This window comes from Bacillus rossius, chromosome 2, assembly GCF_032445375.1.
Source record: "Bacillus rossius redtenbacheri isolate Brsri chromosome 2, Brsri_v3, whole genome shotgun sequence".
In the NCBI taxonomy this organism is placed as follows: Eukaryota; Metazoa; Arthropoda; class Insecta; order Phasmatodea; family Bacillidae; genus Bacillus; species Bacillus rossius.
Genome location: NC_086331.1, coordinates 30,447,133 through 30,472,780, shown reverse-complemented (window position 1 = coordinate 30,472,780; position 25,648 = coordinate 30,447,133). Strand labels below are relative to the sequence as shown.

Here is a 25,648-nt window from a genome sequence, read left to right as displayed (position 1 = left end):
ACTTCATATTACACAAGGCACTCGGCCTTAAACCTATATGACGTCATGTGGACGGATCCGAAAGTCTGTGGATCTTAATCGAATATGGGGATGGTGCACATTTCGCTTAACTGGCGGCCCTGTGCGGGCGAAGCTGCTAGAGTCTTGTCGACTATAGTCCATTACATGAGGTCTGAGTCGCAATGCGCGCCCAGATGATAAAATACAAACAATATTACATAATCAATGGAAACATTCCTCGTGTGGGCACACACTATTAAGTTACGCAGCTGGTGAATTTAATCCAGCCATAGGGGGCTAACTGCAGAGCGAATGGAAAAGGAATGAGAATAATTTACACTATTGCTGAACTGTGATAAATGTTGAACTAAAGGTGAAGTGTCTCGCGGCGCAGATGGCAAATTGACTGAGACCATGTAGTGTGTGTATCTTCCAAGCCAGCTTCCCGCGATAATGTGCATGTGCAAAAGAATAAATTGTTTTTAAGCCTAGTTGTGCTAATCCATAAAGTTGTTATTTATAAACATACAATAAACACAATAGTATTATTGTTTACTATTTTGTAAATTACGTAAGTTAAAATTAATAAGTACAGTTACAAGCTGGGAAGATTCCTGCATGGGTGACAATCAATTCGTTGCGGGCAGCAGCCGATCGCCTCGCTGCACTCTATCGCACCACACTACACTCATGGTGCGTTCTGGTTGCACACACTCTTGGCGAGGCACCGAAGTGCTGACATGTCCCAGGTTTCGTCCAGGAACTGTGGTCCTGATGGCTTCTACTCTGACTGGGCAGCTCTTCATGTGTGCAGATGACCTGATCACTTCTTTCTATAGGTAGGGTCTGTTGTGAGGGAGAAGAAGGTTGCCCGCCATCTCTAAACAGTAGCTAGTGGAGAGGGAGGAGTGCCTGCAGTCTTAGAAGAGTCGCTAGCAGTGAGAGGAGGTGAGCCTGCAGTCTCTGAAGAATCGCTAGCTCAGAAAGAGAGTGGATAGAGGGGAGAGAGAGGAAAGAAAAATAATTATTCTCAGAATACTGAAGGAGGTTTATTCCCCATAAGGGCTAGGTCTTGACATTGCGCCTGGTAGATGGCCTCCATCAAGGCCATTAAAGTGGCGGGTGTGGTGGGATGGTTCCTCATTATTTATGGTACAGAGCACTGCTGGTGGGTAGTCGCCCATGAGCCTGGGCTGGGGTCAGTGGGAGGTAGACGGTCATCCCATCGATGATCATCCTGGAGCAAGGTGGCAAGTTCGGATGTTAGGAAAGTTCGTCTACCAGCTGAATCTCCCATCCAGGAATGTACTCCAAATGAAATTAAAAGTTCTGGATGAATTAGTGCCCACTAGGTGAGCTCAGACTTCAATCCTTTTGGATTCCAGCCACTAAAGGCACTTCTGTCCATAAATAGTGTGAAGTACCTCCCATAGAGATTGCCACCACCCCTATGACACTCCTCATTTATGTGATATTGCCACTCTGAAGGGCAGAACTTGGTGCTGGCATGTTATATCACATATCACCCTCCTTTCATCATAGTCCACTAGCTGGGGACCACATCCATGCCATCTTGACTAGCATTCTTCTGCACAAAGAATGGCGAATCTGGAACTAAGTGTGAATGGATGTGACACTCCCTAAACTGATGTTTAATTAAAGAGAGTACCCTGGTGTTAGTCCACTGGAACTTGTATTTGGGCAGATAAGGTCTGTCACCAGACCAGTGATTGTTTCAAATATCGGGACGAAAGATCGAAGCCAATTAAAGAGCACCATCAACTTCTGAAGCTGTTTCCTGGTATGAGGAGCAGTTTTCCCATCGATGAGGGCCAGCTAGTCTGGCAGTGGACGACAGCCCTCTGTGCTCACGAGATGCCCCAAGAACTCGAGCTCCTCTATGTCCATGTGGCACTTGATAAGCATTGTGAGCCATTAGATGACCTATACAAGATTGTGTGCATTGTCCTCCCATGACCATGACCAGATGATTGCATGGTCGAGGTAGGCTTTAGAAATTTGCCGATGTAGCTGTCCAAAATTCAGACTTTCATGCTGTGGAAGATGGGCATCCATCAGCCCAAATGGCATCGCACAAAAGTAGAACCTTCGCCCATCGGGAGCAGTGAAAGCAGTCTTGGGGCAGTCCTCTGGGCAGACTGGCACCAGCCAGTACCTGGATTTAAAGTCTAATGCTGTGAATACTTGTGCTAAGCCCATGGTAGTGAGCATTTCCATGATGGTAATGAGTAGTGGTACAGGGTTGGTGAGGGCATTAATGGGCTTGAAGTTCAAACATAAGGGCATGGACCCATCATTTATGTTGGCCATTGTTAAGTAGCAGTTGTTGGGTGATTCGCTTGGATCGATCACTCTGTTCCCCACCATCTTCGTGATATGCTCTCTGATAGCTGCTAGCTCGCGGGATCCGAACCTCACTGGTTTGGCGAAAGAGAGATGTGGGTACCCCCAGGATTCAATCTTCGGTGATACTTGTACAGAACAGTTGGTCGGCCGATGCGGACACCTGTGGTTGTTATCTGAGGACATCATTTATGAGAGAAGTATTGTTAGGAGGCATGTCATTTCAGAGGTCTGCCAGGTGGGTGGGATCTGCCCAGGTGGGAGTTACGATGTTCTAGCCTGTACACTGTCCAATCCTTGGGTCCTCTCATGCATCTTACCTGCCCCAAATTCGATGGTGCTATCTTCCTGGGTAAGTCAGGTCAACCCCAGAATGAGCCCATCCCAGAAGTCACCCACAATAAGGCCACACATACAGGTTACATATTATCTGATGTTGATGTTTACCTTTGCATGCCCAGCTATTATCATATTTGATACCTTTGTTGCTAGCTGAATGATGCCATCCTTAGGTACTAGGTCTGTCTCGTGGACGAGGAGGGCTGCGACATAGGTGTGACTCGCTACGGTGTCTACCAATGCCTCCACGGGCCTCCTGTTCTGCAAGATGAAGACCCATATGAGATTCCCCACCTTTAATACCAGTCCACCCAGGCAGGGTAGTGGTGTTCCTGGCCCTGCATCTGTGAGTGGGTTCACCGACGATGCCTGGTGATCGTCATCGCTCGCTGTCGGCCCCGGGTTATCTTTCATCGGGTGTTGCTTGGCATGATTGGTGTGGGTTCAGTCTGTTTTAAGCCTCCGTGGTGGAATGACCCGTTGCAAATTTTTCGCCCTCACCAGGTTAGAACCGAGGACTCCAAGTTACATTGCATCAGTGCATATTTTGTTCAAATCTTATTAAAAATTGTTATTAGATATTTTGTTTAAATTTTAAATATATTTTTTGTATAACTACTGATTTTCATTTTGGAGGATGTGACAATTCAAAATGGCAAAATCCAAAATGGTGGACGCGACATCATAATTAAAGTTGGCGGAGAGTTCTAAAATACAAGATGTATGTGATGTCATAATTGAAAATGGCAGAAAAGAAGGTGGTGTAATTCAAAATGGTTGCCGTGATATTATCCAAATGATTAAGGTCATGACTTAAGAGGCTTGAGTTTAGCCATTTTTAAGAATTTAAGCCTCTTTTAGAATTTTGATTTTTTTAAGGCAAAAATACTTTGAAAAATTTAGAATTTGGATATTTTGAATTCTTTTTGGGAAATTTTCCTTTTAAAATGAAAATTTTGGATTATAATATTCTTTAAGAATTTTTTTGTGAATTTGTTTCTTAAAAACTGAAAATTATGGGTCTTTTTGGAATTTTGAGCCCATTTTGGCAAATTTTCAAGGTCGAGGTCAAAGGTAAAGGTAATCCAAGATGGCCGCCATGATGTCACAAACAAAGATGGTGGACATACAATCCACCATCCACGCACCGGCACTAGCTACAGGAGCCCCTATTATATAATACTAATATATTTGGTTTAAAATATAAAATCTGACTTGTCTGTTAGCATTTTGAGTTTTATTGCAGACTATATTTATATTTAATTTTAAACCAAAATATTAAACCACACAGTGATTTTTTTTTAAAGGCTTCATCCATCCTGGAGATACTTTGGTATGTGGTTATCAATAACAAAACTTACTTAATGAATGAAACATATTGAAATTATTAAAAATTATTAATAAATTAAAATTAAACAGAAATTCAATGCACTCTCTCATAATAATAAATATTAAATGTTTCTTGCACTGGCATGTTTCTCATTTTTAATACGAAGTCATGAAAGTAAACACTAGGGAAATTGTTTTTGGACAAAATTAAATAAATGAATGTACAACATTTTGATGGAAGAAAATATGTTTAATAAATAAATAAACGTGGTGGTTAGATGCAGGGGCTGTGCACGTAGCAAAAGACAGCCTCACGCGGTTCAGGTGGAAGGAGCGTCGGTGGGATAATCGGCCACCCACTGGGTGGTGTCCGCGTCAAGGCTCGTTTGCGGGGTGCTGGGCTGCTGCTGCTGCTCCTGCTTCTGCTCCTCCTGGTGCTGCTCCTCCTGCTTCTGCTCCTCCTGATGCTGCTCCTCCTGCTGCTGCTCCTCCTGCTGCTGCTCCTCCTGCTGCTGCTCCTCCTGCTGCTGCTCCTGCTCCTCCGGCTGACGCGGCGGCGTCGCGAGGCAGTCCCGGCGGTCATCCAGCTCGTGCCGCGTGAAGGGCACGTAGGGCGGGATGTTCTGGTCGGCCGTCTGGAAGAGATGCGCGTACGCGAGCGCGTCTTCGGGCGGCGCGTCGCCGTGGTGGATGAACACTGGGATGTACCCGGGCATGGGAGGCAGCATCTGCGGGTACGGGTGCGCGTCGGCGCCTGTGGGACCAACAGTAAAAAGAAAAACATCAGTTACTTCAAACGCGACCAGTCCCATTTCTCTAAAATATACATTAAAATATTTAGTTTTCTAGAGCCATAACTTTGGTCATCAGAAAGTTTAGTGGCTTCTGTATCTGTCTTGGCTATTGATAATGTTCTTCTTCGTCTTCGCCTTCGCTGCCATATTTCCATCTTCTTCAGCTTTGCTTACGCTTAATCGTTGAAAAAGAAAAGACACAGATCAGCGATGAAGCGTAAAGACCCTCACACAGGATAAGTCAGAACTGTCAGTTCGGACTTATTAGTTGGAACTTAGCAATCGGAACTGCTGTGTGTGTGCAAGAATGGTGGACTGAACAGCTGGAACTGCTGGACTGACTTACTGATGGTTTTCCATAAAATCGGACTGTGGGATTTAAGTCCTTCAGTCCAAACTGCCGTGTGCTAGAACGGCGTCTCGTCAGTTCAAATAATCAGTCTAACAGTCCATCAGCTATATTAATGTTGTGGCAGAAATCTCTGTTATACTCTTTGGTTGCTTTGATATTATCTAAAAGTACAACTGCAAATGTAACATCCGAAGTTTCTTCCATACTTATCCTACGGTGAAACGATATATCCTACAGCAACAGCAACCAAAAGACTGATCGTGTGTGGAAAAGACTTCAGTTCAGTCCAAACTGTCAGTCAGACTGTTCTGAACTGAGCTCTGAAATTATCTTATATGCTCAGAGCCTCATTTAAGACCAAACAGTCAGTTCGGGCTGAGCAGTCCAAACTGGGAGCTGGACTGATCGTATGTGGGGGTCTTAAGTAAGATTGAATAAGAAGGAAGTATGGCAGCGAACACGAAGGCAAAGAACATTATTAAAAGCCAAGACAAACACAGAATCCAATAAACTTGATGATGACCATAGTTATGGTCCTGCTAAACGAAACATATTACGAAAGAGTATGGAAGATAATTTTTTTATAAATTTATACATAAAAATCTGGAAACAATCTTCTAGCATACCCACATCACGGCTTAGATCTAGGAGCAGATAAAAGGTAAATGTTTATTGAAGTTGGATTAATATCTTCTAAAAAATGTCGTGATATCTAGCATGTGTTTCTTCAAAAACCAGAGACTCCCAAGAGTCCTCATTATTTCTCTTTTAAAATGTGACTAAAATCAACTTCATGTCATGCTAGGGATTGGTTTGTACGAACCCTCACCTCATAAGAGGAATGCTATAGCAACTGTGATCACATTATTTTTAGTTATATTTTTAATTTTTTTAATAACTGGTTGACTCGTTAGTAATTTTGTATTACCAACGAGCCAACTATCCCTCCCCCCTTCCCAAATTAATGACTATGTTTTTGACTATGTAAGCGCTCGACGCGTGCGGTCGTGGCCGCTTTGAGCTCTCTCTCTCTTGATAGTGCTTCGCGGCGGCCAAGTATCTGATTGTCAACCTGACGTGTGAACGAACGTAGTTCATACCAAGTGACACCTCATGCTCGGTTTGTGGTAATCCTATATCATGTCGACAAAAGTTCGTCCGTTGCTCGTGTAAATGTGGTGCTAAAACTCATGAAAAATGTGTGTCATATACTTCTGCAAACACTCCCAAGGTATAAAGATCTCAAATAAACACAAACAAGATGATTAGAATTCCCATCAAGAATCACAAATATGCAACTTTGCAAACATACAGTTGAGACAAGTTTTCGACTCGCAAGGATGCAATATTGCTAACTTATAGTCAGTACAAGTCATCGCAACAAAACAACTCACTCCTTGATTCACCAGTAAGGGGTTTTAATTCACCCAAAATTTCTTGGGATTCACGAAAGAATTATGCTGAAAACAGTAAACTTGAAGAAACAATAGTCATCAGTACTAGAAAAATGGATTTTATAATAAATCAAGTTTCATAATTGAAAGAAGAAAAAAGTGTTATTCGGTCCATGTAGGAACGTGTGTAGATTGTGGTGGCTTTAACACATTATTGTGAACTATGTAACTCGAACTAACGTGGTACTGAAGCAAGTGGACCTCCTCAGCAAAGATGTACAGTCAAGCGGTCGGCAGTCAGCAGGTTAGCACGAGCGGTGCATTGTCGCTACGGACAGCAACGAGCAGTTGTCCAGACAGCAGCATGCCTCCCCCTCCACGGCAGAGGGAAGTCACCGGAACTCATCACCACCAGTAACCGGGTGAGAAAGAGTAGATGCTGACAGCGCTTGGGTTCACTCTGGCGTGCACGAGTTTACTCAAGTCCGAAACAGCCGAAAACCATAAACGGTGACAAAACCAGCCCAGGTCCCGACTTGACCTTTTAAGCGGGCTCAGCTCGGGGTACGAAACATTGACACTTTAAAAACCTTTGTAAACCCTCTTAGAAGGAATAAAAAGGCCCTTTTTGTATCCCGTTTTTCGCTTGAAGCGAATGAATAATAAATAACAACTTATATGAACAACAAACTCAACCTGGAACAGCTTCAAGTCACGAAGATGCGTACGAAGCATGCATGCTTCGTATTCATCACTTTCGCATAGCCATTGCCGAAAAAGATTTCGAACGTATCAAGAACACAGTGTTCTGGCCAGCTGGATGTCTTATCTGCCCTTTCTACTGATGACTCCAGCCTGACCAGATATACACTCACCAAGCAGTTTAACTCGATAACCCTGTCACAGCGAAGGAAACTAGTATGAACAAAACGCCTGTAACGCCGGCGTCTAGCAACGAACATCCTGCCATGGCTACCGGGGAGGTTGAAAAGATTTACGGCTAAACAATGACGGCCGGGTAGAACCTAATCTTTACTACCAGAATGTTCGAGGTCTGACAACCAAATCATCCACTTATTTAACCCACTTATGTGCAAACTGCTATGTCATTTTATGCCTTTCTGAAACCTGGTTAAAGGAACATTCCTTAATTTCACAATATTTTCTACCTAACTATATTGTTAATTGTAATGATCGCAACTTATAAACCACAAGTCTAACTTAAGGTGGTGGAGTCCTTTCCGCAATATATATCAACATCTTTCCGAAAACGTCAACGAGATATGATTTAATTACTTATGAAGTTGAATCAATATGGGCTGATATATTTTTACAATACGGTAACAAAATTTTGTTTGGCAATATTCATTTACCCCCTTATATAAACCCGATGACCTTTAAAAACTATTTTCTTTTTCTGGAATCCAAATTATTTTTAGACTCAAATAATTTAGTACTTTTTGGAGACTTCCATGTTCCCGGAATCAACTGGATTAATAGACATTCTCAGGACATTATATATTACTATACAAAACAAAAGCTCGATACCTGCTAACATCCACCAATTTTTTAACTTACATCAGTCTTCTAGTTCTTGTGATTACCAATGAATTTTTTCATTAAGTGGTTAAGAGTGATGGCCCTCTAGTTAAGGAAGATAGTAATCATCCTGCATTGTTGTGTACTTTTCATACCAAGTGTAATACTTCACAAGATAATACGAGCAATTTTTCTTGTCACTTTTCAAAGGGAGATTTTCTGTCCTTGTATTCTGCAATAAACACTATTGACAGGGTACCTATTTATGACATGCTATAGGCCAATGATTATGGTCAGTTATCTAACATCTCAGATACAAACCCGTATTAAGCAGAATATCTCACTTTTTACTTGTAAAAATAGTGAATATAATACATGGTTTTCTTCTAAGTCTTTTATAAAACACATTTAAAGAAAAATCGCCTCCATAAAATACACAAAAATTCTGCAACCTACAATAGATTTTCCACATAACGTTAACTTGTTAAAAATAGGCTGAAATTTAACATAAGATACAGATTGGCTAACATAAATAATAAGATCAAAGCAGATCATAAATCTTATTGGAATCATGTAAGAATTATGAGAAATAGTTATAAAGAAAATTTTAACATCCAAATAAATGATTACATAATCACGGTTCTTGCCACAGTTTCTAATTATTTTGCAAATCAGTTCTCGAATATGTTTGTTAAATCTACAAATAATAGTGAAATAATTGAAATTTCTCTCAAAACATTTCATTATGTACCTTTACCCACAATTTCAAGTATATTGGGTCTATGAGCTAAAAAAAATTAAAATCCAGCAAATCAACTGGTTGTGGTGACATCCCTAATTTTGTTATGAAAGGCTATGCTAATGTGTTAACAATTGTATTAGTACATATTTTCAATAAAAGCATATTAAGCGGAATCCTTCCGGATATCTGAAAAATTGCTACAGTCATTCCAATTCATAAAAAAGAAAACAACATAACATGCATAATTATTGAACAATCTCACTCTTATGCTCCGTTTCAAAATTTTTGAAAAAAATATTTGTAAATATATTTTATTTAATATAAAAAAATCTTTTAAAACCACTGCAACTTGTATTTTTTTTAACTAGCAGAAATATTAGCAATGAACCTGTTCAATTTTATGAATAAAATTTTTCATGATGCTACCAATAGAAAATAATCTGATGTAATATATTTTGATTACTCTAAAGCATTTGCCACTTATCAACATTAATTAATTATTAAAAGGCTCACAGTTTTTGGTATAGACCCTATATTTATTGCTTGGTTTGTAAATTATAAATTGATAGATTTTGAATGGTAATAATAGGCAACTGCTTATCTAATAAATAGGCTAAATTATTGTTTCTTGAGTTCCCGAAGGTGGAACTTTATCACCACTTATTTTAAACGTAACTAACTGTGAATGATATTGCAGATGTGATATCTTACTCCCAGGTTTTATTGTATGCGCTGATGATCTCAAAATATATAAAATTATTTTAAACTATAGTGTGCACTTAGAACTGCAAATTTACATCACTTCTATTAAAAACTGTGTTACATTCTCTCTATGTCATTAAACTAAGGAAAAAAAAAACATATTGCATTACATTTACAAAAAAAAAACAATAAATCTTTGTACGCTTATTCATTCAATGATATTGAAATTAAACGTGTAACCGAAATATATGACCTTGGAGTGCTTTGGGATACAAAACTAATTTTTCATCATCATATTGACAGTCTAATTGACAAAACATTCCGCTCTCTGAGCTTAATTAGGTTCATATAAATACTCTAACATCAGTTATTCTCTATTGCTTGCCTATTATTCCCTCATTAGATAAAAAGTAGAATATGGTTCTGTAGTTTGGAACTCCATCACGGAAACAGAGTCTAAGCGTTTAGAAAAAAATACATTTTAAAGTTTTAAAATTATCTTTGAAAATTGTTATTTAAAAGATTCACCGTTTTACTATCATGAAATGTTACAAAAATATAACACTTACTCTCTTAAAGGTAGATGTACTGCCCTGGATGCGAACTTTATCATAAAGAGTCCCTGAAAGTTACAGCCTACAGCGACAGAAAAAAAAGAGACCATATCACGACCATATAAATTGCCTATGCGTTGTACTAATAATTGTAGTAAACGATTCTTTTATTAATCCTCATAGTATGAGTAATATTGTTTTAATACAGTAGCATATGTGTTGATTCTGTCATTTGACCTGAATGAATGTAATATTAATAAAAATATTATAAATGACTTTTAGTAATATCAATTAATAATATTTGTGGAATATATTTTATAATTACATATATTTTGAATGTAAATGTAATAGTAAATTATTTTGTGGTTATCATTTTAGTAGTAGTATCTTTCAATGTGTTGTGCTTGTTTGCATCCACGTCTGCTCTTCGCATTGTATTTCTTTTCCGTATTTCTTTTCTATATTTATGTTGTTTTTATTAGTGTTTCCATTTGTTTGTTTTATAATTATATAGCGTCAGACTGTTTTGAACTGTTGGCCAGCATTTAATAAATGTTTAAATAAATTACTTTGTTTATTTCAGGGCCAGTGACAACTGTTGTGGCTCATTGAAACTATAAATTCAAATCCATACCCTACGCGAGAGTCGAACCCAACACCTCTGGCATCGAGACTGCCCTACAGAGGTCGGTTCATCGAGGACTTCTGGAATAAAGGGCGTTCATGCAGAATGCACAACGGCCCTATGCAGAGATAAAAACGAATCACTTGTGTGAACCCTTATATCCCATATTGAAGGTTAGCCCATGACAAGCTCGCAAAGTGGACTGAATTAGTATATGTAGTGTAGCCGGATGGCTGTCACCATCGCGTAACCAGGTTCTTGTTTTGCCCCTTAACTCTGTCGGATCGCCACCAGCTACGCTCCGGCAGTGCGATTCTTTTACGACCGTAGTTATGCAACCAAAGAATTGGCCCAGGCTATCGAATAAACGACTGGGGCATTTGACTGCCACGTCACCGGAAGCCCGCACCACGTGAAAGCCGAGTCGGTCTAAGAATGTTCTAGCTACTGAACTACAATCTCTTGTCACCGCCGGCAGCCGCCGTCACCCCCCGCCTGCTGCAAATACCTCCGCGGACTTCGACAGTAGGTAGGTTTTGTTCGTCCTGGGACACCGGGTTTATTAAAACTGTTGCCGATTTGTTTCCTTACTGGGATTCGGTTTGGACGTGTTCTGGAATACGGCTCAGGAGTTAGGTCACGGTGGTATCCCAACGAGGCAGTGCTTATTCGCTACCATTGCCCGAACGGTCTAGCGGACGTTTAGCAATCATCGATAAAATTTTTACGGCAAAAATCCTAGAGACAGCAGCAACATCGCACAAAAATATAACCGTTTTATTAATTTTCTCAAGTACTTTTTAAGTTGGAATTATTTCTTGTTATGGCCATTAAAGTGTACAAAACATATTCCAGAATATTCTCGCTATCATAAGGTTTCGTACGTCCCCAGATTATCATAAAAAAATTGGTTGTCTGTAAAGTCGGTTTACGGACGATAGTTTAACGTGACAACGTCATAACAAAACATTGATGAAATGATTGCATACTTTTATAAATAAAATTTAATCATTTTTATTGAATTATCACTATTTTGTATGGATACAAAGAAGGAGTGAAATGAAATCTATAATTTAATTGATGAATTTACTTTTATTTGCACTCATTAATTCAAATATGTTTATTACTTTAACGAAGACATTATTTTAACTATAACTTTTATACATGTTTGCTATTTAACTTCCTCCAATCTGTGTTATTCTGTTAAGGATAGGACGATGATAGGAAAGGTAGGAAACGAATGGGAGTGTTTCAAGTTTAATGTGCGTCGAAAAAGTCAAATCGATAGTTGTTACAATCGAGTGGAAGAGAGATAGATACGGCGCAAGCGTACAATGAGCGTAACGGGACACAGAGTAACGGGACAATGTGTGTTACGGGACACTTTTTCGTGCGTGCAGCAGGCGTTCATCGATTTATTAGACGTTGTCACGTCAAAATGACTATAGAGGAGTTAATGACGCCAGATGCGGGTCCTTCATCTGGACAAAATCAACGAATAATTGAGTTCTGCGCTTGCGCGGAATTTGGGCAACAGATCGGCAACGGATAGGACACCAAAATACATTCCTTAAAAATAAGTATTGGCCGTGACCTATCTAAGGAATTGGGAGCAGTTTTGTGCACTAGAAATACAGTTAGGGTACAATACTTAAACCCTTATTTCTATGTCTTGGAATTCCGGTCAAAAATGAAAAAAAAAAAAAAAACCGAAGCCGGGCAGCAGGGCGGTATTCCAAGACGTTCGGGTAAAGATGGGTATCCGTATGTTGCAAACGATCGTAACGTAGCCCCGTTGCGTAACCAATATGTGGATGGGACTTGTTGCAGTGTGGCGCGTCAAAACTTGACACGAAGATACTCATCAGGCTCGATCCGTAATTTGTCGGTCTTTCGCCGTCACATCAAAGGAATTTACGGCTCGGCGAAAGAATCAGTGTGGACGGATGGCGTGCTATTCATTCTTCATTTTTCGGGCCAATTAAACACAAAAAAAAAATTCGAATTCCATGCGATGCATTCTCGAAAAGTTCTTGTACAGTCCACTCACTGCCCGAAACTTCAAATCAGCCAACAAACTCGAACCACCGTACAGATACCTACTTGTAGGGCCTATAGACTTTTAGAATCCACCAACGAGGTGAATTTCTCGTCTTTCTTCTTTTAAGCTAGCGGTGTATATGAATGAAGACGGCCGCTGCAAGTTAATCTGAGTTCATGAAAAACTGCCCTTCTGTTGTGTCTACGGAATGTAATATTTTGTTTTCGGTTCGAATAAGTTGTAACGAATGAATGACACGGTGAGTATTCCAACATCTTTGCACCGTGTCGTGCCACAGGTTCTATACGTAACGATGCCACGCAACGGATAACATGCAACATATGGATACCCACGTTAATGTACTGAATAAGCAATGCCTTGTTGGGATACAACCGTAACCTAACTCACGGGCCGTACTCCAGAACATGTCCAAACCGTATCCCAGTAAGGAAAAAAAAATAGACAACCGTTTCCTAAACTTCTGCCCTGCGCGAGGCTGGAAACTGGTTTCAGCGCATTCTAGAGGACGTTTGGCAACCATCGATACAATTGTTACGGCAAAAATACTATAGGTAACAGCACCGTCGTACAAATTTAGAATCGTTTTTTTGATTTTCTCAAGTATTTTTTAAGTTGCGATTTTTTCTTGTTATAACCATTAAAGTGTACAAAAGGTATTCAAGGATAGTTTCGCTATTATAAAGTTTCATTCGGCACACAATACGCTTGGTACGTCCCACGATTACCACAAAAATTACTATATACGAGTTAATGGTGCCAGACTCGGGTCCGCCGTCTGGATGAAATCAACGAAAAAGTGAACTCTGCGCATTTAGGCCACAGATAGGTCACGGATAGGACACAAAAATCCGTCTACCTTAAAATAAGGGACTGGCCGTGTCCTATCGTGCATTAGGAACACGCTTAGGGAACAGGTGTAGGATATTCAAAACCTAAACCCTTTTATTTTTGTGTGTTGGAACACCGGCCTTAAAGTCGTCTCGCGAACCGTGAGTAGCGAGACGTCACGCGAAGAGCCCATGGCTGATGGATTGCCGTTGCACAACTCCTGGCCTCGCCTGGAGCTGGTTCGCGTCCAGTCGCAGCCCACTTTGTAATTGCGGGGCAAGAGGTCGGACTGTTTCCTCTGGCTGTTCTGTGCTGAACCGCGGGGTGAGACGCCATCTTTATTTCAACAGTTTTTAGACCATAACTACTTTTTATCGATCAAAATTAAAAAATATGATGTCTGTACAGCATTGAATGTAAATTTGCTGCAACAAATAGTTTTTTTTATTCCTTTGTTAAATCTTGGGAATGTAATAAAAGATATAGAATGTAAAACGCACCCCTCTTAGTTTAAACAGTTTTTGGACCATAACGATTTTATATTGATCAGTTTTTATAATTTAGCTGATTCAAATTATTTTTCCCTGTGAAGTAATTGGTGCTTAGTATAGAATTCATCTATGGGAATGACTACACCGCAATGAATAGTGCGAAACCCTTTTTTGTCCTGATCTTTGAAAATCTCTTAAGGTATAATCTCTGCCCTAACAGAGGCAATTTTTTATATTAAAATGTTATGGAATAAAAACTTTTGGAAAAAATATGGCGTACATATTTCTCCCCAGAAACTTTCCTGAAGCACCGCGATCGAAACTCCCATCCAGTTTCTCGCCTGAAGAAGATAAATGATTTCAGGCACTTAAACGTCGCGTAGTCTTTTGCAGTTTTCTCTGTCATTTTACTTTGTGTTTATTTTCGCTTTTTCCTCTGTATATGAGTTGCTGTGTTCCATAATTTCCTGTTTTATTTATTTCGTCCAAATTTTTTGATTACGTTCAAAACTTGTAAGATATTTATCATTATTCTTTGCTGTTTTAATGTTTATCATTCGGGTTCATGTAGATCGCCGACGTGCATACATAGATATGATGATTGTTTGCCACTTTTACGAAGACGATTTGATTTGACTTCTAGGATATTCGTTGGTTCATAAATCTGTATCATTTTTTTTCTTCTAGTTTTTAAGTATCCTCAATTTTAATTATAAAATGGTATATAATTAAAGTGTTTTCAAAGGGATTTGTGCGATAGCTAAAATGTTAATGTGATTTTAATCTTTTCTCGTGGGAAAAATATTTGGCAGCCATTTGAGATAAAAATTTGCTTTTGTAGAGAAATTACTTTTATGATTCGTGCTTAGTGTCAGAAGTTGTAAATTTATTTTCCAAAATAATTTTCTCCTAAAACAAATTTTACAGATACATTAACTAAGCCTAAAGTTTTTTTTTGCGCTTAAGGCAAGTCGATACTTAATGAATTGTCGTATATATTAAGAATAACTCCTAATAATGTCGTTCAGATATTTAAAAAATATGCCAGATTCGTTTAACCAATTTGACTTATCTAGTACACAGTATTCAATTAAACTGTCAGAAAGACACCATTCAAAGGATAATAACTGAAATATTATTTAGTTTAAGTCACCGTGAGAAATATTTTTCTGTAGATTCCGTGAATAACTCTATACAATCTATTCTCGTATATTGCATGATATATACACAATAATTACTCACACTTATACATACATATTCAGATATGACCAAAAAATAAGCCATTATCCTCAAATAAATTTTTTATAAAATATTTTTCATAATATTAAAATTATTTTTGTACTATTTTAAACAATGAAAAATATGTTTTAAGATATTTATAACTGAAGTAGTTCGGTGTTTGAGAATATTTTCGTTTGGCAAAGAACCAATTAATTCAGTTATGTAAATTAATGTCTACAGTGATTTCTCGAGTAAAATAATTAGCTGCTGGAAAAAGTAAAATATTTCAAACATAATTCATATTGGCGAATTCGAAAATCATATGTTGAAGGCATGTGGTTGAATGTATCTATTAATTAATATATATACATTTTGCTTTAGCGGTATTAATACAATTTTATATCTAAAAACTAATTTTAAAACGTTTTTAAGAGATTTCATAATGTGTTCATTAATTTTCAAGAAAAATTTTTATTTTTGAGATACCATATCAAAGTATTACTTACTGAAGAAGATATTATTATCGAACATTTTCACTTTAACGATACTTACCAATTATTTTATTTGCTCCCAGTTTTGTTTATGACGTATTTTTATTGATACCAGTGAAACAGAGTATTATATAGAAATAATTTTGAGTAGTATTCCAAATTCAGATATTCCTGTGCTAAACTATAAAAAATATTAAACAGTTATTTTGACTACAAAAGCGTTTCGTTTCTCCGATCCTGCAATAACCACCATTGTGACATGTCTGGTGTGACTTGCTGATGACATTTGCTGATTTTCGTGTATTTCTTTGCATGGCCCCATATTTTTTTCGATTTGCAAATAGAACTGTCAAATAAAACTAATGTAATAATTGAAATAAACTGACACTAATGCTAAAATTATTCAGTGTAACAACAGTAATTTGACGTAGTATATTATATTTTACTGGGCACACATAATGAAACATTTTCTAAAATGTCAGTGGTAAAAGTGGTCCACTATTTTATAACCCCAACAGTGTAGCAACTGCTTACGCCCATGAAGACTGGGATACGTTCCATACAGAACGAGCACAGCACAGACGCTTGGAAGTTGAATGTGCTACATTGGAAAATAGCACACGCACAGCATAACAGCACGCGCACGGCACACAGAAAATGGTCGAACCTCTAACTTTTCTCTGTGCTCCGGTCAATCAGCGTTCACTACGTTGGCGCCATATAATAACTGGCTTGTACTGATAAGATAATTTGAAAGATAAAGAGAGCAACTTTTTCGAATATGTGTCTGTTTACGAGGAAACTCTTCGTAGTTTATTATTCCTAACCGTTAAAAACCAAACTGCGAAATTAAATGCTTAGATTTTGGTAAACAACTGCTTCTGTAAATAAAAACTGACAAAATTTAAACATTTTAAACTGAAAATTTCAAAGATGGATAAATCTGTTGGATTTATTCGAATTGCTATGTTGTGTGCGTATGTAGCTTCGACATCTGTGCTGTGCGTGAGTAACTTTGCTAATAATTTGCTGTTTGCGAGCTATAACGAATGTAGCATAAGTTTGAAGTGTTTAGTTCTACTGGCAAACAGGACGTTGTCTCAAAACAGTGACGTACGCAACTTCGAATGTTTCGTTTTGTTTTTTTGGGAAGGAATTGGGGGACACCGCAAGGTTTTAGGCGATAATGGTAACCTCCCAGTTAAATGCAGAGTCAGAAATTTTGAATAATTTTAATAATAGCCTCATAAAAGGTTATTTTAACACATTTACGATGCATTGGAAGTCATTATTAAAATATGGTTCTATCTGATTTTGATTATTAACGTTAAAAATAACAGAGAACTTAGATAAGCACCAGTAAGATGTTATATGATTAATTTAAAAAAACTGACATTAAAGGTAAGGTTCATCCCGTAGTAACTTATTATATTTTTAATTTTCCTCCAATTTTTATAGCTTGAGAAGTTGGTAGTGGGAGAGGGGGTAGGCTATCGACACCATTTACCCTCCCATTGGACCACACTGCTCATAAATGTGCTAAGTATTTCTCGCGGATCTTGTTTAAGTGCATGCAAGAATGCCAGCATAAAAACGAGTACTCAGTCACTTAAACACAATGAGGTTCTTCCTGAATATACTTTTTTTTCAGTATTTAACTGACTACACGCAACTGTGTTGGCGGTTCTGGAAAAATAATTGTTTATCATTATTTAAACAAAAAATAATCATCTTATATATGTGCAATTTCTATTAATTACCTTGAATACATTGTATTCAAAAACATTAAAAAAAACCTTCTTCTTATGATCTGCTATCTACTGGATAATCGCTTTAAACGTCGTGAAATAAAGTAACGTTATTCCCACACGCAATCCAAACGTAACACTACACGACAAGAAAAAGTTGAGTATAAACACTACTGCCATAATACTTACTCTTATTTTGTTACGTAAGCCATTTTACGCCTTAGGTTTTTCACTGCGAATAAAACGTTATACTTCGCAGCTAGCCAAGCTACGCTGCTCAGAATCATATTTTAATAATTGAAAATACTGAAATTGAGGCGTAATGATTAGATATCGATAGGCCGGGGTATTCCAAGACAAAAATTAGGGTTTAGGTGTTGATTATTCTACACCTGTACCCTAAACGTATTCCTAGTGCACGATAGGACACGGCCAGTCCCTTATTTTAAGGGAATGGATTTCGGTGTCCTGTACGTGACCTATCTGTTGCACACATTCCGCGCATGCGCAGAGCTCACTTTTTCGTTGATTTGGTCAAGATGGCGGACCCGCGTCTGGCGCCATTAACTCGTATATAGTCATTTTTATGATCATCGGTGAGACGTACCAAGCGTATTGGTGTGTCTACATTATGATAGCGAAACTATCCTGGAATACATTTTGTACACTTTAATGGTCATAACCAGAAATAATCAAAACTTAAAAAGTACTTGAGAAAATAAATGAAACGGTTCTTTTTTTGTGTGATGGCGCTGCCGTCTCTAGGATTTTTGCCGTAACAATTGTATCGATGATTGCCAAACATCCGATAGAATGCGTTGAAAAATGTTTCCAGCCTCGCGCAGGGCAGAATTTTTTAAAACGGTTGCATATTATTTTTCCTTACTGGGATTCGGTTTGGACATGTTCTGGAATACGGGCCGCGAGTGAGGTTACGGTTGTATCCCAACAAGGCAGTGCTTATTCGCTGCATTGCCCGAACGTCTTGGAACACAGCCCTGAATCGGGGACGCACCACAACGCCGAACGTACAATAACGCCGAAAACCATAATGCCGAATGCCAAATTGACTACATAGCCGACAGCTAGAAAACTGCTGTGTACCACAACGCCGAATTACCACAACGCCGAAATACATTAACGCCGAAAAATGTAATTGCAGGACTGCCACAAAGGTTGTTTTTAATTTTGCTCCTGTGGACCCCCTCCCCGCAGCAAAAATTTTCGGCGTTACTGTATTTCGGCGTTGTGGTACACATTAGTTTTCTAGCTGTCGGCGTTGCGGTCAATTTGGCATTCGGCGTTATGGTATTCGGCGTTATTGTACGTTCGGCGTTGTGGTATTTCGGCGTTGTGGTAACGACCCCCCTGAATCTATTCCACGTGAATTCGAACTCATTCGACCGAACGTCATTTGATTATCCCCATTCACCCTCTACAGTTTACAATGCCCAGCAAGCCTAGTTTATTACGAAACATAACAACGTCGCAACAACGCAAACTCGTAACCAACGCAAGAAGCACGAAAGCCGCAAGAAGTCACCAACCAAATACTAAACAGATGAAAACAAACTTCCAACCGGTCTTCTTTTTGACGATTCTTGTCTATCCATTAAAACATAATAAACCGTCGTTGCGTCAACACATACTGGGACTCCACGATATTTGTTCTCGTCAAATCGATTTTCTTACATTTCCAATCTACGACGACAGGCAGTAGCAGTGTCGAAGAATGTTAGGTGAATTTCTATTGGCGGGCTGGAACGACACGAGGTCGCTACAGTCGATTGTGACAGGGCGAACAAATGGTTGATTACTACAAGATAGCAGCACATATAGACGCTGCCCCATCTTTTAAATTTTAATAACATCTGTAAACACATACTGGTATTTAAAAGTTAATACAAAACGAAGCAGTCAGTTATATGAATAGGTATTGATTTACAAACAAAAAAAAAACACTTCTGGTTCATATGGAAAGTAATAATGACGAAACAAAGTATTAAAACATTAAACTAAGATAACAAGCATTTCAAACATTTAAAATATGGACATTTCTCGAGATAAGAGGTTGTAACACTAGAATAAGTAAATTTTTTGATATTTGCATTATATATGTTCTGAAATTTTGTTAATGATACTCTAGTATTTACAACTGATTAAGTCGATCTGTATAAAGTCTGTGAAAATACCGGCGATGTTCGCTCGTGCAGTGTAGATCCGAGATCACTGCTGTGAACCGAGCCGACAAGCGGGACACAACACAATGACGCATCAGCGATGGTTGAACCAGATTATGTCTTGAGATCACGACTGAACTCTTGATGGTGCAACTAGCCTCAGTCTCTTTCTCGGTGCAAACAACTACAATATTTAATCTGCGGTCACAGTGATCTGTTTCCAGCCTACCTTGCAGAGGTACAGTTCTGACAAGCAGTCTGCTCCGCGCAATGCCCAAACTGCTGTGCAGTTCGTGAGGGTACGATTAGTTATTTTTGCTTGACAATAGCATGTTTAAAAATTACGCAACAACTGAATTTATAGGCTAAGGCAACCTTATTTGTATGTTCATTCAAATGCTTTCAATAACTGTGAAAATGGTAGATGCAGAGCCAAAATTATACATATATATTGCGCTGCAAAAGTTAATTTTCGTCATTTTTTCTGTTTATCACATTATTACTGTAGGGAAACGAAAAACAAATATTTGTAGACGGTTAAAAACAAACTGTATGAAAGTGACTTGAATGCAGGTACCGTTTTTGTAGTTCTTAAATCTCACCTTTTAACGCCATGGGCTTAAGTGCCGGGAGGACAGTAGAAGGGCTAAACCCCCCCCCCCCGCGATAGCAAAAAGCCAATACCTCTAGGGGCCCACTTTCGCTTGGAAAATACTAACTGTGAAACGGAAATTATTGATAAATGTAATTCCTTGTCGCAAACCCTGGGACCCTCCTTTGCCCTTCACTTAGGGTAGGCAATGCGCCCATCAACCTCCTTTCCCACTAACAGTTTCGATATACACGTCCCATAGCGTGGCTCAACCATAGACTACTGATACCTGTAGATCTTCCGAAAAGTGTGAAACGGCATACGCAACTGACGCGTTGTGAAGGTTTCAAATCTCAAAGCAATTTTTGTGTCCGAGTTTCAGTTCAATGAGCTTTCTTAAGTTACGATAAAGACTTACTAGCTCATTAAAAACGTTCTGTGTCAAATGAAACCTTTACATGCAGTTGCTAACACATGATTGGCATCTGGAGGGGGGAGGGGGAAGTGGTTTGTCTGCAATACACCGTGCTCAATAAAACTGTGTCGCCTATTTAGAACCTGCAGAGACCGGAAAAATTCGCGGATTCATTTCACGACAGCCTGAAATTCAAATAGTTATACCCCAGTGCAGCCTCTGATATTGGTTCACAACTCACCTGGACGACTCTGGGTCAGTGAGAAACACTCAACCGAAGCTGATCGAATCACAGGTCACTACGTTGGGACGCCTTCACAAGACGGCAGCCAATGAGGTGAGATTTGACCGAGTGTACGTAAAAACTATAAATTTCATCCTAGAGGTCACTGAACCCGCGAATTTTTCCGGTTCCTACTTATATGACTAAGTATATATGTAAAAATAACTAGGTTGTCTGTGTCTCGTGGTTTTCCGGGTTCATCTCAGGTACACATGTACTGCCAGCACACCAAACATAGCCAACCAGGGCGGAAGCAAACGCGGCCCAATAGGGCAATGACGTCTCTTGCAGACGGAACAATCGTTAGCGTGGGCATACCTCATTGCAGTCAAATGAGCTATACGATTATTTCGCGGGAAATAGCTTATTTGTAGGGCCATGCATATTTCGCGTAAAGATTCCCAGACTAGCTGAAAGTAAAAACACTGTAGCATCGTCTGTGTTTCGTGATTGGGTGAGTTTCTTTCAGGTACACGTCGATTGTTACAACACCAATCACAGTAATTCAGCGCGGAAGAAAACGCGTCCTGAATAGCTCGGTAAAACAAGGCGACGACATCTCTCGCAGATGGCCGCCAATCACAATGAATAGAGGCAGGCATTTTCGCAAAAAAAAAAACCTGAACGTCTACTAGACTGCAACAAGGTATACCCGCACTGGCGGTTTCTTCCTTGTGATTGGCGGCCGTCTGCGAGAGAAGTCTTTGCCTTGTTTTACCGAGCCACTCAGGACGCGTTTACTTCCGCACTGAATCACTGTGATTGGTGTTGTAACAATCGATATGTACCTGGGAGAAACTTACCCAATCACGTAACTCAGACGGTGCTACATTGTTTTGACTTTTAGCTATACTCGGAATCTTTTCGCGAAATATGTATGCCCCTAACAATGATCAATGAATAATCCGGTGGTGCGGGTATACCTTGTTGCAGTCTAATATGCGTTCGGGTATTTTTTTCGCAAAAATTGCCTGCCCATACTTATTTGCCCCTACTATAAAGTGAGTTTAAATGTTAGACACAGACTATGATATTATTGAATATTTATCCATATTTGATAAGTACTTGAATAATAAATAACAACAAAATTCAGGAGAAATTTCATCCAATGAATATTTTACCCTTTGGAAAAGGGAATTGGGGTGGGGGTATATTTGTCTCTAGGAGGACATTTGTGAAAGAAAAGCGCGCGTGTCTTGGATCCGCTGATATTGGCAGTTGTGTCGGCTGACTGTAAGTCAGTGCTGGATGCTGGAGCCTACACTGAAGCTCGCCTGATCACAGCTTGGCTGCAGTATACAGGGAGAGTCTGAATTGGACTTACAAACTCCCGCTTCAAGTACATCACGACAAAATAAGCTGGAAACCTCTACGTGACTAACGGTCTAAAGTGCTCCCCAAGTCTGGCATACGACTTTGAAGTTGCGGCTGAACAAGACATTTATTGTAAATAATAGAAAAAGATTTTATGACGTAGCACTGAGCGTCTGGATTATTTTTGACTGAATAAGGATCTACGACACACAGCGAATTTTGTGGTGGAAGAAAAATTATTTGATTCGCTGTGGTTCTAAAACTTAATTTAATTAAACATTTTTCAGACGCTCAGTGTCCAATCTTAAATTGTTTCGCCGTTATTTATAGGGGCATGCAGATTTCGCGAAAAGATGTTGCGACTAGATGAAAGTTTAAATACTGTATCATCGTCTGTGTTTCGAGATTGGGTGAGTTTCTCTTAGGTCCATATCTAATGTAACAACACCAGTCACAGTGATTCAGTGCAGAAGTAAACGCGTCCTGAGTGGCTCGGTCAGATAAGGCAACGACTTCTCTCGCAGACGGCCGCCAATCACAAGGAAGAAACCACATGTGCGGGTATACCTTGTTGCAGACTAATAAGTGTTCAGATCGTTTCGCGAAAAATGCCTGCCCCTAGTTATTTACAGTGAAAATGTTGTTCAAAGACGTATACCAGACTTGGGAAGTACTCCAGACCATAAGTTGTATAGATGTTTTCAACTTATCTTGTCGTGATGAACCTCCCACGCAAGGAGGGAGCCAGTTCTGCTGACACCCCGAAAGGAGGAGGGGGGAGACTGAACTGGCGGAATATGACCACTAAGAAAGCTGTACGGTTTAGAAATGCCAACATCAAAAATTAAATTTTTAAAATAATTGAATTGAAATTGCTTTATCATAACTAAAATAAAACTGTAATATTACAAACATCCTTATATCAGAATTTATTCAATGATTAGAGACCGGAAAAATTCGCGAATTCATTTCGTGATAGGCTAAAATACAAATAGTTATAACTCAGTGCTGCCTCTGGTATTGGCTCACAACTCACCTGGATGACTCTGGGCCAATGAGAAACACTCAACCAAAGCTGTATCGAATCACAAGCTGCTACGTTGGGACGTCTCACAAGACAGCAGCCAATGACTGGGTGACATTTGACCGAGTGTATGTAGAACTATGGAGTTCATCCTACAGGTCATTGAACCCGCGAATTTTTTCGGTCCCTATCAATGATGTATTATTAAACGAGTAGCGTGGAAAAATATTACACTTTGGAATAACTTTTGACAATGTTGAATGATCTTGGTAAAGATGAAATTAACATGGCTTCCATGTTCACCTGTGCAGACGTTTGCCCACGCGTATTTTTTTTTTTTGCAATTGAAACCTAGGTTATGATTTTCAACACTCATACTTTGCGGCTATTGAAATTTGTAATTTTTGAAACAATATAGTGTTTTGGTTGTTTCGTATTATAAAATAGATAAACTTAAACATTTATGGTGAATATTTCCAGCAACGAACGACCACAAAAAAAAATTCAAGTTTGCCAACATTTACTTTTGAAACATTAACGACTTTTAGGTAGAGACCGGAAAAATTCGCGGATTCCTTTCGAGACAGGCTGGAATCCAAACTCGTTTAGCTTAATACTGCGTCAGTGATTGGACCGCAATTTACCTGAAGGACTCTGAGCCAATGGCAAACACTCAACAAAAGAAGTATCGAATCATAGGAATCGCAGCAAATAGGTGTCCCGAGTCGGTAGCCAATGACCAGGTGATAGTTGCCCGAGTACATAGAGAATCGTGGAGTCTATCCTAGTGGTTAGGTTGCCTATAACCACCGCACAGAAAGACAAGAAGAGCGGCGACTCTCACCCGGATGCAGGCGCAGCGCGGCGCACAGCAGCAGGCGCGGCAGCCAGGCGGCGGTCCCAGGCGGCGCCATCTTGTCGACGGACCCGTCCGCGCGACCCGGCCTGCGCGCGCCGCTTTTATACCGGCCGCGCCAGCTCATCTGGAGCACGCCGCCCCCCCGTGGCCCCCCGGCCCTGCTCTTGGACCACTAGCCCAGCGCGCAGTTCGCGGTCAGTCGCGTCCACTTCCTGATACCCCCACCCCTCGACCCTGCTTCTTCGCCGGCTCGCCGCAGAGCAGAGGCAAGCATACTGTCAGCAATGGCCTCCACACTCGAAAAAAATCTGAACACCTTTTAGACTGCAACAAGGTATATATACCCACACCAGCGGATTCTTCCTCCTGATTGGCGGCCGTTGGCGAGAGAAGTCGTCGCCTTATCTGACCGAGCCACTCAGGACGCGTTTGCTTCCGCGCTGAATTAGCCTAATGTGGTTGGTGTTGTAACAATCGACATGTAGGTACTTGTAAGAGACTCACCCAATCACGATACACGGACGATGCTACAGTTTTTTGACTTTCAGCTAGTCCCGTAATCTTTTCGCGAAATGTGCATGCCCCTAATTACGGACCCTGGACCCAGGATCGGAAACTCCCCCCTCCTCCCCAAAAAAAAAATTACAGTCACGTGCTACATTATAATCGCACGGTTATTTCTTACCTACACTCTTTTTAGAATGTTATTTAACCCGAAAATACAGGGTATAATCATGGTTACTATTTTATGAGTCCAAACTAAGCTTTATTTATAAAATTATTTTACTTAAAAATAACCACAGTGAATATGTATATTTATTTCACACACTGAGATAAAGATGAATGGGGCTGGGCCCAGGAGTCCACCCAGCCCCACCCTAGTGGGGGCCATGTTGTCAGGAGACGTAGTTGAAGCCACTTTCTAACCTCAACATCGCCATAACCTTCCGCCCAAAACATTGCGGATGTTTGATGATGGTAAGAGGGCATGAATTAGAATCTCCGTCGTTAAAACAGTCACTTTCATGAATAAAATCATTTAATACTGTTTCTACACTGCAAACACTACACTTCATACAATGTTTACTTTGTTGTTCTCACATCTCTTGACACAAATTCTCGGCCAAAGAAACTTTGGGATAGGACCGACATATTATTCACCACACAGTCCGGGTTCGAAGCACGCACCATGGACTCCATTTGATAGAGTTGAATGAAAGAAATATCGGCACTCCAAATTGGTAGATACTCTCTTGAATTTGCAGTGATGAACTACATACAGTTGAGGCTGTGCATCTAACATGTTGTTCTGTCCGTGAAAGAAACGGAATTCAGGTTGAAAGTCTGCAAGACCATCAGTGATGTTCTCATCGAGATTTATTGATGTTCACAAAAAAATTGGAGAT

The 25,648-nt window shown here is 39.7% G+C and overlaps 1 protein-coding gene across 1 annotated transcript; it reads right to left on the bottom strand.

The window, feature by feature from the left end:
• Positions 1-4,261: 4,261 nt before the first annotated feature.
• Positions 4,262-24,350, bottom strand: LOC134529218 (putative uncharacterized protein DDB_G0294196). The gene is made up of 2 exons (XM_063363090.1): positions 24,228-24,350; positions 4,262-4,786 (listed from the first exon to the last, which is right to left on the bottom strand). The coding sequence occupies exons 1-2, from the start codon at positions 24,295-24,297 to the stop codon at positions 4,353-4,355; spliced, it is 504 nt and encodes a 167-aa protein (XP_063219160.1). The 5' UTR covers positions 24,298-24,350; the 3' UTR covers positions 4,262-4,352.
• Positions 24,351-25,648: the final 1,298 nt, after the last annotated feature.

What these genes read in the sequence shown, in the direction of transcription:
- LOC134529218 (XM_063363090.1), bottom strand. Translation starts at nt 24,297, where the DNA reads ATGGCGCCGCCTGGGACCGCCGCCTGGCTGCCGCGCCTGCTGCTGTGC. An exon ending in CGCGCTGCGCCTGCATCCGG is followed by an intron (nt 4,787 to 24,227) that starts GTGAGAGTCGCC and finishes TTGGTCCCACAG; the next exon opens with GCGCCGACGCGCACCCGTAC.